The following is a 15446-nucleotide window of genomic DNA, read 5'->3' as shown; positions in this document are numbered from 1 at the left end:
AAAAGAAAAATAAAAGAAACACAGGTGAGTCATGGGGAAGAGGGAAACTGTCTCTCCTAGAGCCACCTGTGCTGCTCTAGGGTGGACGTTTTGAGAGGACCCAAGGCATATGCAGAAAGCTGTAGGTCATCCTGAGCTGAGGTAGGATTTATAAGGTTGTTTCCGTGTAATAGGCAGTATATCCTGCCAGTCCAGCCACCACCGTACACCACCAGTCCAGACAGCTGGGTTCCAAAGGTAACTAGCTACTGAGAACTGATCACTGGAGCAGCTGCGCAATTCTTCCAGCTGGCGTTTTGTGTTTTTGTGGTTTTCAGATACTATTATCCTAATGTAAGGGACCAGATGGTTGCCAAAGGAACCTTGCCATTATCAAGGATTTGTGCCATGGTAACCATGGAGCACCGTGAAGATGTGGGAATGCAGAACTTTAATCTTCCATTAACCCCCAGATTTGAGAACAGTAAAGAATTGAAGAACCAGCCATCAGGTAATTGAAGACTTTTCATCATTGTATATAAATATCCTTTTTCTTGTTGAGTTAATTATTCTTCACTTGGGGTATTTATGCTTTTGAGTCTCTGATGAGAGCTGTGAGTTTCACCGTCTTTTAGAAAGATGAGTGTAGAATATATATTGCAAATTTTGCATGTAATTTTAGAAAACTCATAGTTCTGTGGACTCTGTACATATGATGCTTGTCTCATTTTACCTTGAACACTTAAGCATTTAAAAAGCCCTCATAGCATAAATGCTAAGTAATTTATAGGTACCCTAGAAAATTATTCTAAGCCAACATGAGCAGAAGTGGGACTCTGGATGTGATTAGCTTAGATTGGAAATTGACTCTAAGGGAGATTTAAAAATTTTCTTTGGTGTATGTGTACATACATATGTGCAAAGGAACACACCTGCCATGGAACATATGTGGAAGTTAAAATTATTTTATTTTATGTGTGTATGGGTATTTGCCTGTCCATATGTATGTGAACTTAATGCATGAAGTACCCTCAGAGGTCAGAAGAGGACGTCAGATCCTTTGAAACTAGAATTATAGGCAGTTTGAAGCCTCCACATGGATCTAAGAACTGATAGCGGGCCCTCTGCAAGAGCAACAAATGCTCTTACTGTTGAACCATCTCTACAGCCACAGGAGAAGATTAACATTAAATTAAGGCCAACGGGATGACTCAGCCCCTGCTGCCAACTCTGATAACCTAGTCAGTCCCAGGACCCACGTGATGAAAGGAGAAAGCCAGCTCCCTCACGTTGTCCTCTGACCCCTACGACAGACAGACAGACAGACAGACAGACAGACAGACAGACAGATAAAACTTGAAAGAGCTTAATTTGGCATTTAAATAGTATTACAAACTGATGGTTTCCAGAAAGGCAATTCAAACTGCAAATTATCAGAATTAACTTTCTAAGTCAAGTTACTGTGTGACACTTGTTAAAGAGTATCTGCTAAAACCAAAGGTTTTATCTTGCCTTTAAGATTAAGTTGTTCCTCCTGAGCCCCCATGATTCAACTTGTTGAGTTCTTCTTAAAACTATCTCTGGAATGAGGCTCTAGCATGGAAGAATTAAAAAAAAAAAAAGATAGTATATGATTTCGTGAAGTACAGTATACAACATGGACAGATCTCTTCTGTCACTGTGATTGTGGTCATCGTCCTTCTGCCTCCTGGCTTGGCGCTAATGCTTTAAGAGAACAGAAATCCTTCTAGCCAACCTGGTAGATTTTTTTCTTCCTGCTCTCATTTGTCAGGTTTGCTGGATGTGGGTTTGAGGTACCGACGTAGCCCAAGAACAACAGAGGGAGTTCTTGCTGCCCGAACCGTCTCCATCTCAGTCCAGATTATCAGAGCCTGTGGTCTGCAGGCAGCAGCTAAGTAAGTCCACCTCAGAAAAGTGCTTCTTAAACCTCTCTGTGGTGCGGTCTGCCCAGTGCATGCTCCCACCTGGGTGACTGACTGAGACCTTCCTGTGGTGTGGTCTGCCCAGTGCATGCTCCCACCTGGGTGACTAGTGACTGAGACTTTCCTGTGGTGCAGTCTGCCCAGTGCATGCTCCCACCTGGGTGACTAGTGACTGAGACTTTCCTGTGGTGCGGTCTGTCCAGTGCATGCTCCCACTTATGGTGCAGTCTGTCCAGTGTGATGCTCCCATGTGAATGACTGTCTTGTGAAAATTTTCATTTCACTATGACTTTCTGTTAAGAAAGCATTTCAGAATTTCAGGAAATTGCATGAAGACTCTTGGTACTGTTATTGCAAATACATTTCTTCACTTTGTAACAACTTTTGTTTTCTGCCCACCTTAGCCCCCTCCTGCCATGGCTATGCTCTGCACCCTCAAACCATGCTGTGTGCTTACGTCTATTCTCAGCATAGTGACCAATGGCCTGTTAAAACTAACTCCAACCTTGACCATATGTCTATTAAAAAATAGCCACAGTCCCTGCAGTTTTGTAAGGGCCCACATCTGTTATCTTTGTAACCTCTGCTTCCTCCGAAGCTCCAGCCACTGGTCTGCTTCTTGCTTCTGAACACATTAAGCACATTTCCCCTACTGATGTCCCTTTTCTGTTTATTCTGCTTCCTCTACATCTCCTCTTCTTCATGCTCTCCTTTTGTCCTTTTGTCTGCTAGTCCCACCTAACCTTTACCTGTCCAGCTATTGGCCAGTCAAGTTTTTTATTAAACCAATCACAGTGACATATTCACACAGTGTAAAGGAGTATTCCGAAGTTGGGTCTACTGCTCATCACAATGTCAGAAAGTAATCCCCATAGAAAAGATGGTATGCTACTAAGGATGCATACCATCCAGCTGGGATTTGCTGATCTAGGAAAGGGCTCAAAGGAGCAAGACCTTTTGCTGCACTGGTTTTCTTCGTTTTATCTAGAAGGAGGGAAGGCAAGACTAGAGTCACATTTGAGCTCGTTAAGTTACAAAGGACATCCATTTTAGGCAGTGTGAGCCAGGAGTGTTAGGTTTACAGAGTGATCTTGCCTTTGCTGTGTTCTTAGATAAGATTACAGAGAAGTCTAGTTTTTTTTCTCACTTTATCGTGGTGACAGAGTAACCTTATCCCAGCCCCTCAGGGCAGTTTTTAATCAGGTTACTTCTTACATTAAAACTTTAGAATTTCCCAGTATCAGTAGCAGTGGTCTAAGCAATTTTAATTGAGCATTTAAATTTAAAAGTTAGCATATTTTCAAGTTAGGGTAGACTTAATTATATATAAATTATCTTAGGTACTTCTGTATTAATATGCTAAATACATTATTAAATATAAGGAAATTTTAGTATATATGATAACAAGTTTTAGTATTTTTTCCAATGTCCACATTGTTACCCCATGAACCTCCTCGCTGTATACTCCTCTTTAGGGCCACTTTATGTGAATATCCCATCATACCAAGGTTACTATGAAAGCTCACTGTGACATGGCCAAGATAGACAAGCCTAGATAGACAAGTGTTGTTAAGCATGCTCAGATCTTGTTAAAGTAGTAGAGCTATTTCCTGGGTATGCAAGCTGATTTCTAATAATGTTTTAGTGTCTCCTTATCACTCCTCTCTTGCCTCCTGCAGGGCTTTGGCTGAGCAGGAGCCTGCTGTACAGTTTGGTGCCACCGTCGGAGTCAATGCTTCTGTCACCACGCATCTCTCCTTCCTGCCCAAGGCGGAGCAGCGCCGAACCCGCCCTGTGGCCTGTTCCTTCTGCCCTGAGTTCTCCCATCACATTGAGTTCCCCTGTAACCTGGTGACTCAGCACTGTAGTGGAGAAGCCTGTTTCCTGGCAGAGCTATTGGAATATGCAGAAATTATTTTTGCAATCTATCATGAAAATACCAAGTCAGGTAAGCACTGAATGACCATCACTTTCAGAGTCAAATGAGGCCCCTGCTGTGGATGGTGTGTTCCTTCCTAGGTGATACCCTGAAAAACTGAAAAGTGGGGTCATAATCTTTGTTTTTTCGGTTTTTTTTTTTTTTTGGTTGGTTGTTTTTTGAGACAGTTTTCTCAGTTTAATATCCCTGGCTGTCCTGGCTGTCCTGGGACTCACTCTATAGACCAGGCTGGCCTCAAACTCACAGAAATCCGCCTGCCTCTGCCTCCTGAGTGCTGGGATTAAAGGTGTGTACTGCATAATAATTACAACTTCTAAAGGGCATAGTGAAAATAAGCATGTGAAATATTTATACAAGAATGTAGAAAGAAACAGCAATTGTGTTCAGATGTTGATGGGTGAACCTAAGTAAAAAGTAGACATATGCTCATTGAGGTTTGCATATTTTCCCGTATACCTGCAGAAGGAAAGTCAGACTGACTAGGATGTAAGCAAGATAATCTCTGATGTATCAGTTCAGCACTGATTCGTGTGTAGAAATGAGGTGTTCTAGGAGTATACTGTAAATAGGCCACAGGCCACAGTAGCCCACCAATAATTATTCATTTTTGCTTCACTTAACAGTCAGTGATATAGCCAGTATCCAGTCGTGCAAGGATTATCTTCTTGGAGTAGTAAAAGTTCCAACAAAAGACCTACTGGTCAAGAGATCTGGTAAGGATCCTGAGAAAGTGCATGCTGATGCTGCCTTGATGAGGTAATCCTGTCCACCTCCCATGCAAAATACACAAGGAAGCCTGCCCCCAGAGACATGCTGTGAATGCACCCAGGTTCCTCAGAGTTCTCTCAGGCATTGGAAGGTCTGTCCCAAACAGTGTAGAGGTCAAACTCACCCTACTCTAGGAAAGATAGTACTGGTGATGGCGACAGTAGCCGTACCTCTGTATATATAGCATGTTGTGAAATAAACATATTTCCTCAGGTTTATTTGAGCCTCACAACAAACCTCTAGCAGGATACATCTGACAAACAAAAGACTCAAAGAAGTTGATTTGCCAAAACCACACAGCTGTTGAGAAGCAGAACTTGAAATGTAGTCAGCATTCACCAGTTATTTTCACTCTCCTGTCCTCCACTACAAATGGAATGAAGATAACCATATAAAGGCATGGACGAATACATACAGCTATTTGTTCAGGAACTAGACCCCAGAACACTTGACTTTCTGTTCCTTTCCTTTTCCCTCGCACTAGCGATGCCATGGTAACATTTCATTTTTCTATAGCACTTTAACCATTGTTTCATTCAGCAATTATAACAACTTCGTAAATAAGAGCAGTGTGAATTTACCCATGCACACCATATAGAAATGAGAAGAGAGATTAATGATTTATGCAGAATAATCCACTAGTTTGGGGTCTCAATCAAACAAAGAACTCAGATCTTCCAATTCCTGCCTTATCCTTCCTATCTGATTGCATTGCCTCTCAGTGATGAGAGAAAGACTGCCTCCCAACTCATGTGGGTATGTTTTCTATTCAGCATTGGGCCGAGGTAGTAGGGGAATTTGTTTTTGTTTTTGTTTTTTTTATTTATTAAAGATTTCCGTCTCTTCCCCGCCACCGCCTCCCATTTCCCTCCCCCTCCCCCAATCAAGTCCCCCTCCCTCCTCAGCTCGAAGAGCAATCAGGGTTCCCTGCCCTGTGGGAAGTCCAAGGAATAGTAGGGGAATTTGAATTATAAAGAGGATGTGTGTTTTCTCTTTGAAGACAAGGATTAAAAGTCTTTTCCTTTTCCCAATAAGGGATCACAGGATGGTATCCTGTCATTTTGCCAGAAGATGAAGGCCTGCCTCAGGACCTGGAGTATATGCAGAAGATTGTAGGAGGCCTGGAGCTTTCTGTTTCCTTCACGCATCCTGGAGATAGAGAGCGGGTGTTGGAAGCTGCTGAGCTGTTGGGCTGGACCTTTAACAACAGCCTGAAGGATCTTGTCAAGATGGAAGAAGAGGTGCCAGCCACTGTCACCATCTCCACCCCACGACTCTGGCTTCCTGTCCATTGTGTGCTGCTCGCTGGCCACAAGAACATTCATAAGAATACATACTGCTATCTTCGCTACAAACTGTACACTCAAGAAGCCTTTTGGACCCCTCTACGGAAGCCTAAGGAATCTACAAACAGAAACCAGGTCCTGATCACTTTCAAGGCATCTAAAAGAGCAGAAGTCACTCGGAGCCAGTCACTGCTTTGGTACTTCAGGGAAGAAAAGTTAGAGATCCAAGTGTGGCGAGCTTATGGCAATGACAATTTAGAGAGGCCACACCAGACTGACAGCTGGATCGGCTCAGCCTATGTAGACCTGTCCAGACTTGGGGAAAAATCAGCAAGGACACTGACTGTCAGTGGTGAGTGAACATTCAGGGCTAACTCTTTGTTTGGGTACCGTCTCTCAGCGTAAGTTCATCAGATCTGAACACGTACTATAGTACCTATATTATCATAAGCACTCAGTTAACATGTGTAGAACGAGGCTGAGTGAATCTCAGTGACTACATTTAACACGTGTAGGAAGAGCCTGTGTGATCGCTCATTAAGGGTGATGGTTTAACTCCTAATTGGAAAGAATACCTGCCGAGGATATTCTTTTGTCAGAATGTTCCTTAGAATATTCTCCCTCTCGGCTGAGCACATGTTGGAACTGTAAAGAGAACTGCATGGTTCTAAACTGGTGCGTAAGGCAGAGAGGAAAAGTTACATTTTACAAATGGAATGCACTGTGTCCTTTTGTTTCAAGCATTCATTGGTGCTTATTGCATATATATTAGCCCTGGGGACTCAAATATGAGTAAGAATTAGTTCCTAGCCTAACTGTGTTTATATTCTAATAAAGACTACAACTGTAAACAATGAATGTGAAGTATAAGAACTAAAAAGAGGGTGTTCTCAGTGGTTTGGTGGGACTGTGAGGGTTCGTGGTCCTTAAAGTTGATCAAAGGACAGAATCTCAGCCGAAATAATTTGGAATTTAGGAGCAAGCCAGGGAAAGGGGAAAAGAACAGTGCTTTTGTTTGAGACAAGGTCTCTATACATAGCCCTGACTGTCCTGGAATTCACTATGTAGACTAGGCTGGCCTCAAACTCACAAAGATTCACCTGCCTCTGCCTCCAGAGTGCTGGGATTAAAGGCATGTGCCAGCATGCCCGGCTAAGAAAGATTTTCTAAAGATACAGAGGTGTGGAGCAGTTAGGTATATTGCAGATGTTGTAAGTAACCTGGACCAGCCAGGTCTCAGGGAACACAGGTTACAAAGCACTGCGATCAGAACAGTGGTGAATTGAAGGTAGCCAACTAAGTTCTTTTTCATTGTTGCGGCTCATGTCACATAGCCCAACATCACCTTAAATTCACTGTGTAGCCAAGGAGCACCACGTCTTGTCTCTTGTGAGCCTGGCAACCACTCCATCTGCTGAGCTCACAGCAGCCCCTGACTAGCTTCTGTTCAGACATGACTCAGTTTAACACTCCTGTAGAGTTGGTTATTTCCCTACTCTGTAGAGTTAAAGAAATGAGGGCTTGACTCTGTTTTCTTCAGCTTGGCTTCTGCTCCTCTGATCCTTGGGGGTTTTGTTTTGTTTTACTTTTGCTGTTGGTATGTGGTTTTGGTTTGGGTGCGGGTTTTTTGTTTGCTTGTTTGCTTGGTATTTTAGAAACAAGGTTTTGTTTTGTTTTGTTTTTTTTAGCAGAAAAGCAGAATCATTTATTATTTCTGACAGAAACAAGGTTTTAAGATATATCCTATGTTGGAGCAGAATTTGTGCTGTATCTCAGACTGGCCTTGAACTCACAGTCCTCCTTCAGCTTCCCAGGTGCTGGAGTTATAGGCCTAAGGTTCTAACCTGTGTTGGACAGACAGCCCAATCTAAAAAAATAAGAAATGAGTGAGTCTGGGTGATTGTCCAAATTCTTGGGTTCCTTTTGAACCCAGTAGATGTAAGTCTGGCCCTATGAAGTATCTCTTCAAATGCTACATGGCCTATTTGATCTAGCCCAGTTCAGGTCACTTCATAGAAGCTACAGAAAAGGTTTTTGAAGTGAGCCAGGCTCACTTGATCTAACTTTTTTTTCAGATAGACTTTTAACTTCACTACTGAAGAAAATAGATCTGGAACACAGAATATAGGTCAAGGGTCAGAATTCCATCACAAATACTCCTTTTTTATTAAGTTTCCAAAGAGACTATTAAACTTTGCAGATTGTCTGTGTCTGTTATATGTTTCCATATCCCTCTACTGTAAGGTTTGTATCCACTTAAACAAGAGCCTTATACATTTAATGTGTTTGTTAAATGTGTCATCCCCATCACTCAGCTATCCAACCTGTTTCCATATGAGGGTAAGGATGAACTGGGTTGCATGTGGGCATTTTTCCTCTCATAATGACTGTCATTTTCTGCTTGCAAGAGTCATGGTAATTTGTATAGGAAGAAAAGAGGCTATAAAGAGAAAAAAAAGTTGTCTTGCTGCCATCTATGACAGTAACATCTTTTTCCTTGAATAGCAATGAATCTAGCAAAAAGATCCAGAAGGAATTATTGATGCCTTCTACTCTAAGTAAAATCTCAGTTTAAGATCCAGCAAGCCAATGAAGTTGAAATCCACTGATTATCGGGAGAACGATGCTGGCAGCTCCATTGACCCATCTGAAATTCTAGCACAGAAAAGACACAGCTGTTAGTACCCTTAGCCTCCCTTCCTCTGCTGTCGCCTCCTGCCTCCTCTCAGTGAACCCTGGGGGGTGTTGCCAAGTCATACTCAGATGGTAAAGAGGCTGATGTGAGCACTGGATAGCTCCCCAATGGGGAGAGATCTAAGAGTAGAAGCCTGTGTGCATGCAGAAGAGAAGATGGCCTCCTCTTGTCCTTACCTGGTGCCCCTTGGTGTGAATTCTCTCCATAGCAATGCTGCCTGACTGCAAAGTATTTGGTTCTGACTTCAAATCAGAAATGTCACCATGTAATATTGGATATAACTGGACATTGTAGGGGCAGAGACAAAATTTTTACATATACCAACTTCAAATTCTTTTTGGAAATTGGTGTGTTGAGACCTGTGGTCCCATAAGCAGCCCTCGAGAGATGTTATCTGTCAGCCAGGCTTATTTGCCTCCATTCTCTTGCAGGTGTGTATCCTCTGTTTGGAAGAAATGCTTCCGACCTCTCGGGAGCTGCCTTGCGAATTCATGTGGTTCTTTCCCCTCTTTCCCCTCTCACTGAGCCCACTCGTGATCTGGACTCCATGGACTGCAGCAGCCACAGTGAGTCTGAGCAACTCCCCAGAAAGAGCGATGAGCTCCAGCTGTCTCGACCCTGTGTCCTCCAGAAGACTCCGGCCTCCACCCAGGTCAGCTGCAACAGCGCTGCAGCTGAGGTGTGCCCTGCCCAGGAGGCCCCTTCCGAGTTGGAGGGGACTTTTGCAGTCAGCATCCTGGTGGAGAGAGCCATGCACTTGAGTTTGAAAGGTATGCTCTTCAGACTTACCCAAAAGCAGGCATCGAGTTCCCTGCGGTGCTCTCTGTCTTCACAAAGCTTTCAGATTATGCCAGGACCTACAAGGATGGTTAATCTTCTTCCTCGATAATTATATTTTACAAGCCTAAAGGTTGAAGTAACAAGAAAGCCTTTCTGAGGTTAAAGCCAACTTTGCCAATTGTATAAATGCTGCAGATCATAAACTGCTGTCCAGCAATCCAGGTGTCATCCTCAGTGCTTCTCTCTTCCTTATCCACCATCCAGTGTCCACATCAAATAAATAGTTCTCTTCTTTAAATGTCTCACAATCTCTCCCTCCTCCTCCATTCTGCCCGCTTAGGTCCTCAGTGGGTTCTTAGCACTAGGGCTATGACTAGGGGTTACTAGCACTATGTCCCCAGAAGATTTATAAGGAAAACTTGGAGTTGGTGATACTAGATAGAAAAAAAATTGTATTAAGAGCAATGCCTACAATGTTGACAGCCACAGAAATCATGAACATCATGTGTCATTGTAGGATCTTAGAATATTGTTTTATTCTCACCAGTTATTTGAACTTATAGCACTTATGGGCTACATCTAGGTCTTACTAATAAAACGTGTACTTTTATATCACTGAGTTCTAAGTTTTGATAGCTACAAGTATACTTAGATTTCTTTATAGTCCTAGGTGTTTTTCATCATGCATTTTTAAAGAAACACTATTAAACAAAGAAGTCCAAACACTTTACCAGACTGCAAAGGAAAACAACCTCCTCCCTACCTTCATTCGCCTGGCATCACCAGTAAGATTTTTGCTTTGCTGTTACCTTTCCTCTTTAGGCTGTATGTCTGGCCAGCAAATCTGACCTTGTCTCTCCATTGGTTAAAATACTTGGTTGGTTTTCTATCACTTGCGACCTTGGTGACATAGCACACAAAATCTTGCCCATCTGACCTCAGCAGCCGTGCCAGCTTCATTTCTTGCCACGTTCACTCACATTCAGCAGCTCCTTAGAGCCGGCTAAAGTGATGCCACACTCTGAAGCTTACCCCTGTCACACCCATTAGCAATAAGCCTGCCTCTGTGCACCCAAAGATGTCCTGTAACATGCTACATTCTCACACTGAGTCACACTATTTTGTACTTAATACTGTCTCTGGTTCTAGTCCTTGGGTCAGGGAGTATGTCACTTTTTTCTGTTTCCTCGTTTCCTGTCCCTCTCGGTACAGCTAACATATATAGTCTGCTCTGTGACTATGAGGCACAGCCTCTCGCATTTCTGAGTTAACTTGTAATCACTTGTTATGTGGCCTCTTGTAACAGCCAGGTAATGGTACATCAGTGTAGACACTTGACTTGCAGAGATTGCCTTTGTATTCGGATATCCCACATAGTCCTTCCATCATAAACATGTGTGCACCTGCCAGGTCGGGGAAGTGCAGACATGAGCCCTCTGCATGATGGCATAATAGGGCTCCAGAATGGGAATTGGAGGACTGTGCCGGCCCTAGCTGAGTTGTAACTGATTTGTGACCTTGAGCGAACCCACTTCTCATTTGCTCAACAATCAAACATGATCATATGAGTTCATCAGAGTCTTCTCTACTTCTGTCTTGTAAGAACATGGGGCTGAGGGGTATGTGTTCTCTGTACACTGGCGCACCTTGTCAAGCTTCCGTGTCGTTTATGTGCTTCAGCGTCACATTGGATTTGCTCCTGCCTCCAACAGCATTCTCATTGTGCCTGAACTTGAGCCTTGGAATGGAATGAATGGTTTCTTTGTAAAAAGCGTCATGCTGATGATTTACAGACAACCCTAAAGCTTGAATGTGGGACAGCTACAAATTTACCATGGTCCTCACTATAGCTGTGGTTCTAAAAATACAAGAGCATTTGCCACAGAATCTCTGGGGAGCCCTCCTTTAAGAAGTAGCTTTGAGCCCAGCAGTGGTGGCGCACGCCTTTAATCCCAGCACTCAGGAGGCAGAAGCAGGTGGATCTCTGTGAGTTTGAGGCCAACCTGGTCTACAGAGTGAGTTTCAGGACAGCCAGAGTTACACAGTGAAACCCTGTCTCAAAAAACAAAACGTAGCAGCTTTGAGACCAATACAGTGGCACATGTTATAGCTACTCAGGAGGCTGAGGCAGGAGAATTGCTTGATTCCAAGAGTTCAGAGCCACGTGATCAACATAGCAAGGCCCTGTCTGAAAAGAAGAGAAAGTCAGCCTCGATAATCTTATTTATGCTCTTATACTATACAAGACATGAGACAGCTGAAGAACAAAGGTGAAATGCTTTGAGGCAATGTGTGCTACAACTGGAGAACAGATGTTCTGCATTGTCTGTCTCTCTCCTTAGATCAGACCAAATCTGACTCAGGTTGCGCACATTTGGCACAGAAATGTCAATTAATGCTAAATTCATAGAACCATACTATCTTTTTATTTTTAACTTTTTATATTGTGTGTATCCCTGCTTGTATGCACATGCCACAGTGCACATGTGGAGGTCAGAGGACCTTGGGGAACTGGGTCTCACCTCCCACTGTGTTGAGGGAGGTCAGTGAGGCAGGGTGTCTCCTTGTTTCGGGTGCTGCTCTGTGATGTGCTCCAGGCTAGCTGGCCCATGAACTTGCCAGCAACTCTAACTCTGGCTCTGGCTCCCATCTCACTGGGGAAGTGCTGAGTTATAGCTGCATATCCCAGCTTTCAGTGAGTACCTACGGTAAAACTCGGGTCGTCAGGCTTGTGTAGCTAGCTCCTGCGTCTGCTGAGCCATCTCTCCGTCCCTGAGCTAAATATTTTTAACACACAAAACTGGCCTTTGTAAGGTTTTCACTGGCTCATATTAAGAGAGCAAGCTTTCTCTTAACTAAATGGAATTAATTAGAACTATTAAGATGGGAAGCCGTGGAGGAGTCAGCCAGTCATGGCAGGTCTTCTACTTACTAACTCACCAGAAGTGTGATAGGCCAGTCATTGGCTTCCCTGCCTCCTGGCTTGCCTTGTGACACTTATCTTACCTGATTTTTCAGAGGTGTCATTAGCGTGAGTTTAGTGTATAAGGAAACCGTTTATAAAGTGTTATCTAAAATATGAGTTAGTCTCACTGAAACAGCGCTGTCCTTGCACAAAATACTTTCCTTACTTAAAAATTCTGGAAATGGAGTGAAGAGGTTAAGTGCTGTAAAGCTGGTTTGCCTCAGACCTCAGCTGCTCTCAGTGTGTGTTTTTAGGATATAATGATTCCTTCTGGATGCCTTAAACAGTGTTTTGGTAGCCTGGTGGTTGTGGTGCACACCTCTAATCCCAGCACTTGGGAAGGAGAGGCAGGTGATTCTCTGTAAATTAGAGGCCAGCCTGTTCTGCAAAGCAAGTTCCAGAAAAGCCAGGGCCTACATGGAGAAATCCTCTCTCGAAAAAGCCTAAGAAAGCGTGTGTGTGTGTGTGTGTGTGTCTGTGTGTGTGTCTGTGTTTGTGTTTGAGAACCCAACTATGTGCAGAAATGTGAACAAACCCAGTTCTCACTCATAAGGAGAGCTGGAGAACCAGACAGATTTATCACTGCCTGCCTCTACAAATAGCTTCAAAAGTAAGGCTCAAGCTGGGTCTGCAGAGCAGCAGCAGAGAAAGATCAAAGCAAGATCTATGTACATCTAGAATTGGAATTTTATTATGGGAAGTGACTTGAGAGCGGGAGGAGCTAGGGTGAAATGGCGGTAGTAGGAAGGGCACTAGTGAGCCAGGCTTGGTGGCAGAGTCCTGAACTCCAGGACTACGGAAGCTGACGAAGGAAGACTGTGAATTTGAGGCCAGCTTGGGGGGAGGAGGGGTACAAAACATGTCAGGTAGAAGGAGGAGCTCAAGCAAAGAGCAAAGGTGCTTACACCAACGAGGCCCCTGCCAGCACTCTGTGATACCTGAAGCCCAGCTTCTTGACCTGTGGGTCACACCTCTTATGGGTTACATAATAAGTGTGGGCATCACAGAGCATTTGACAGCAATGAGAGGTTTATGATCTTACAGAGACCAGGAATTCATACAGAGGGGCATTCTCAGCATTGACTATTACAAACCAGATCAACTACATCCTGCAGTATTCAACCAAGATTTAATTATTTATGTAAAAACGCAAGCATGTCCATCTCACTAGTATATAGATTGCTTTTATCTTTTATGAACAGTAAATTTATGTGTGTTTTAAAGTATTATTTTTAAATGAACTTCTTAGAATTTTCTCTAAGTAAATACTGATTTCTGTGCCTTTTTTAATTTATATGTCTGCCCACTCAAGTAAAATTTCTCAGATAAAAAGTGGTCCTAAATAGTTTGAGAAGTCCTGCCCTAAAATACAATTATCCACACTGTTTTCTTTCAGGGAGCCCCTTGACGGAGCGGAAAGTGTCCGTGCCCAGTTGTTGTGTATCCTTTGTAACATCCACTGAGCCATCTCCTGTATATACCCATGTGGTTGAAAACACCGACTCACCCATTTGGAATTTTCAACAGCAGTCAAGGTTTGTATTTTCTGATATTTATCACTGTTTAGAATCAGCTTTTGGTTCCAAGAGACAAACTCAGAGCTAGAATATAAGAGATATAATAATGTTTGAACAGAACTTTATTTAATCCTTGTGTTTATAAATTAATGGCTACAAGTGGTTAAAAGGTTTGTTGCAGTGTTAGTTTCTTAATAAATGTATTGCATGTATGTGTGTGTACATACCATGGCAAGTGCATGGAGGGCATAGGACAAATTGTAGGAATTGGCTCCCTCTTTCCCTTGTGGGTACCAGGGCCAACTTGAGTTACCAGGTTTGGAGGCAAGTCCTCTTACCTGCTGAGCCACTTGCTTGCCTGGTCTCAGTGTTTGTTTAATGTTTATGTGTTTGAATGTTTTACCTGTGTGTATATATGTGTCCCTGTCAGAAGATGTTGGCTCTGCTGGAACTGGGGTTACAGATGGTTGTGAACTACCATGTGGATACAGGGGATTGAACTGAGGTCTTCTGTAAGAACAACCTGTGTTCTTAACCACCAAGCCAATCTCTCCAGCCAGCCCCTTGTTTCCGTGCTTTTAGCTCTGATTATTGCTCAAAAAATAGTCAGGGAGAGACAAGAGATATGCCCTGCCTTGCTGTGGGTTGAAGATGAGTAAAATTCTCTCTACTGTTAAATCATGATCAGCCTGGAAAGAAGCACGGACATTAAAGGCTGTACTCAAGTTTGACCATGATGTCAAGATGGATGCTGGTAGAAAGATGGCTCGGAACAAAAGGTTTAGGCCAGTGTGGAAGTGAGAGTGTGCCTCAGAAATAGAACTCCAGGGCTAAGTGTTCCAAGAGTGCATACATAAATTACTTATATGAAGAAGCCAGGAATGGGGGAAGTATTCAAGGTAGAGAATTAATCTCAGTAAAGGAAAAGACCTTTAGTGCAATAGAAAGAACCTAGTCTTTGGAACCAGAAAAACTTTGCATCCAACCACAGACCTGACATATACTAGCTGTGTGAATAAGTTATCCCGAAACATCGTATTCCTCATCTTAGGGTAGCTATAATTTTATAGATAACTTTAAAATCTAAATTAGATGAGGTTTTTTGAAGATTTAATCAGTTTTAATAACAAAGACATAACTCACCTAAGGTTAATGTAATTATTATATAAGATACATACATGAATAGTGTCTTTTAAAATATAAAGTTGCCAGTCCTGGTGGTACCTTTAATTCCAGGACTGATGAAGCAGAGGCAGGTAGATCTCTGTGCATTTGAGGCCACAACAAGTTTTAGGCTAGCCAGGGATACATAGTAAGACTAACACACACACACACACACACATACGGTGGAGAGTGAAATTTTTCATGTCATTTGAAGAAAGAAAATCATCATTTATATTCAGGTTTATTTAACAAGCTTTTTTTTAAGTATTAGAAATGTTTACCTTTTATCAGCTTCAAGGTTTATTATTGAAGAGGCTGCTTGGCAGTCTGTTGTTGGAGGCTGCTTGTCAGTCTGTTATTGGAAGCTTGTCAGTCTGTTGGTGGAGGCTGCTTGTCAGTCTGTTGTTGGA

General features: G+C 42.8%; 1 protein-coding gene across 4 annotated transcripts in view; it reads left to right on the top strand.

Moving 5' to 3' along the window:
* C2cd3 (C2 calcium dependent domain containing 3) overlaps positions 1-15446 on the top strand; it is a 93445-nt gene that overhangs the window by 53097 nt on the left and 24902 nt on the right. For all 4 annotated transcript variants that reach the window (XM_005357502.3, XM_026784395.1, XM_026784396.1 and 1 more), the window contains 7 exons: positions 318-490; positions 1772-1895; positions 3602-3870; positions 4485-4574; positions 5665-6267; positions 9042-9380; positions 13752-13890. In XM_005357502.3, coding sequence (XP_005357559.1) covers positions 318-490; positions 1772-1895; positions 3602-3870; positions 4485-4574; positions 5665-6267; positions 9042-9380; positions 13752-13890 — 1737 coding nt within the window. The remainder of the gene's footprint in view (positions 1-317; positions 491-1771; positions 1896-3601; positions 3871-4484; positions 4575-5664; positions 6268-9041; positions 9381-13751; positions 13891-15446) is intronic.

Source organism: Microtus ochrogaster, chromosome 22, assembly GCF_000317375.1.
Source record: "Microtus ochrogaster isolate Prairie Vole_2 chromosome 22, MicOch1.0, whole genome shotgun sequence".
Taxonomy (NCBI): domain Eukaryota; kingdom Metazoa; phylum Chordata; class Mammalia; order Rodentia; family Cricetidae; genus Microtus; species Microtus ochrogaster.
Note: the sequence above shows the minus strand (reverse complement) of the source record. Positions and strands in the feature narration are given on the sequence as shown.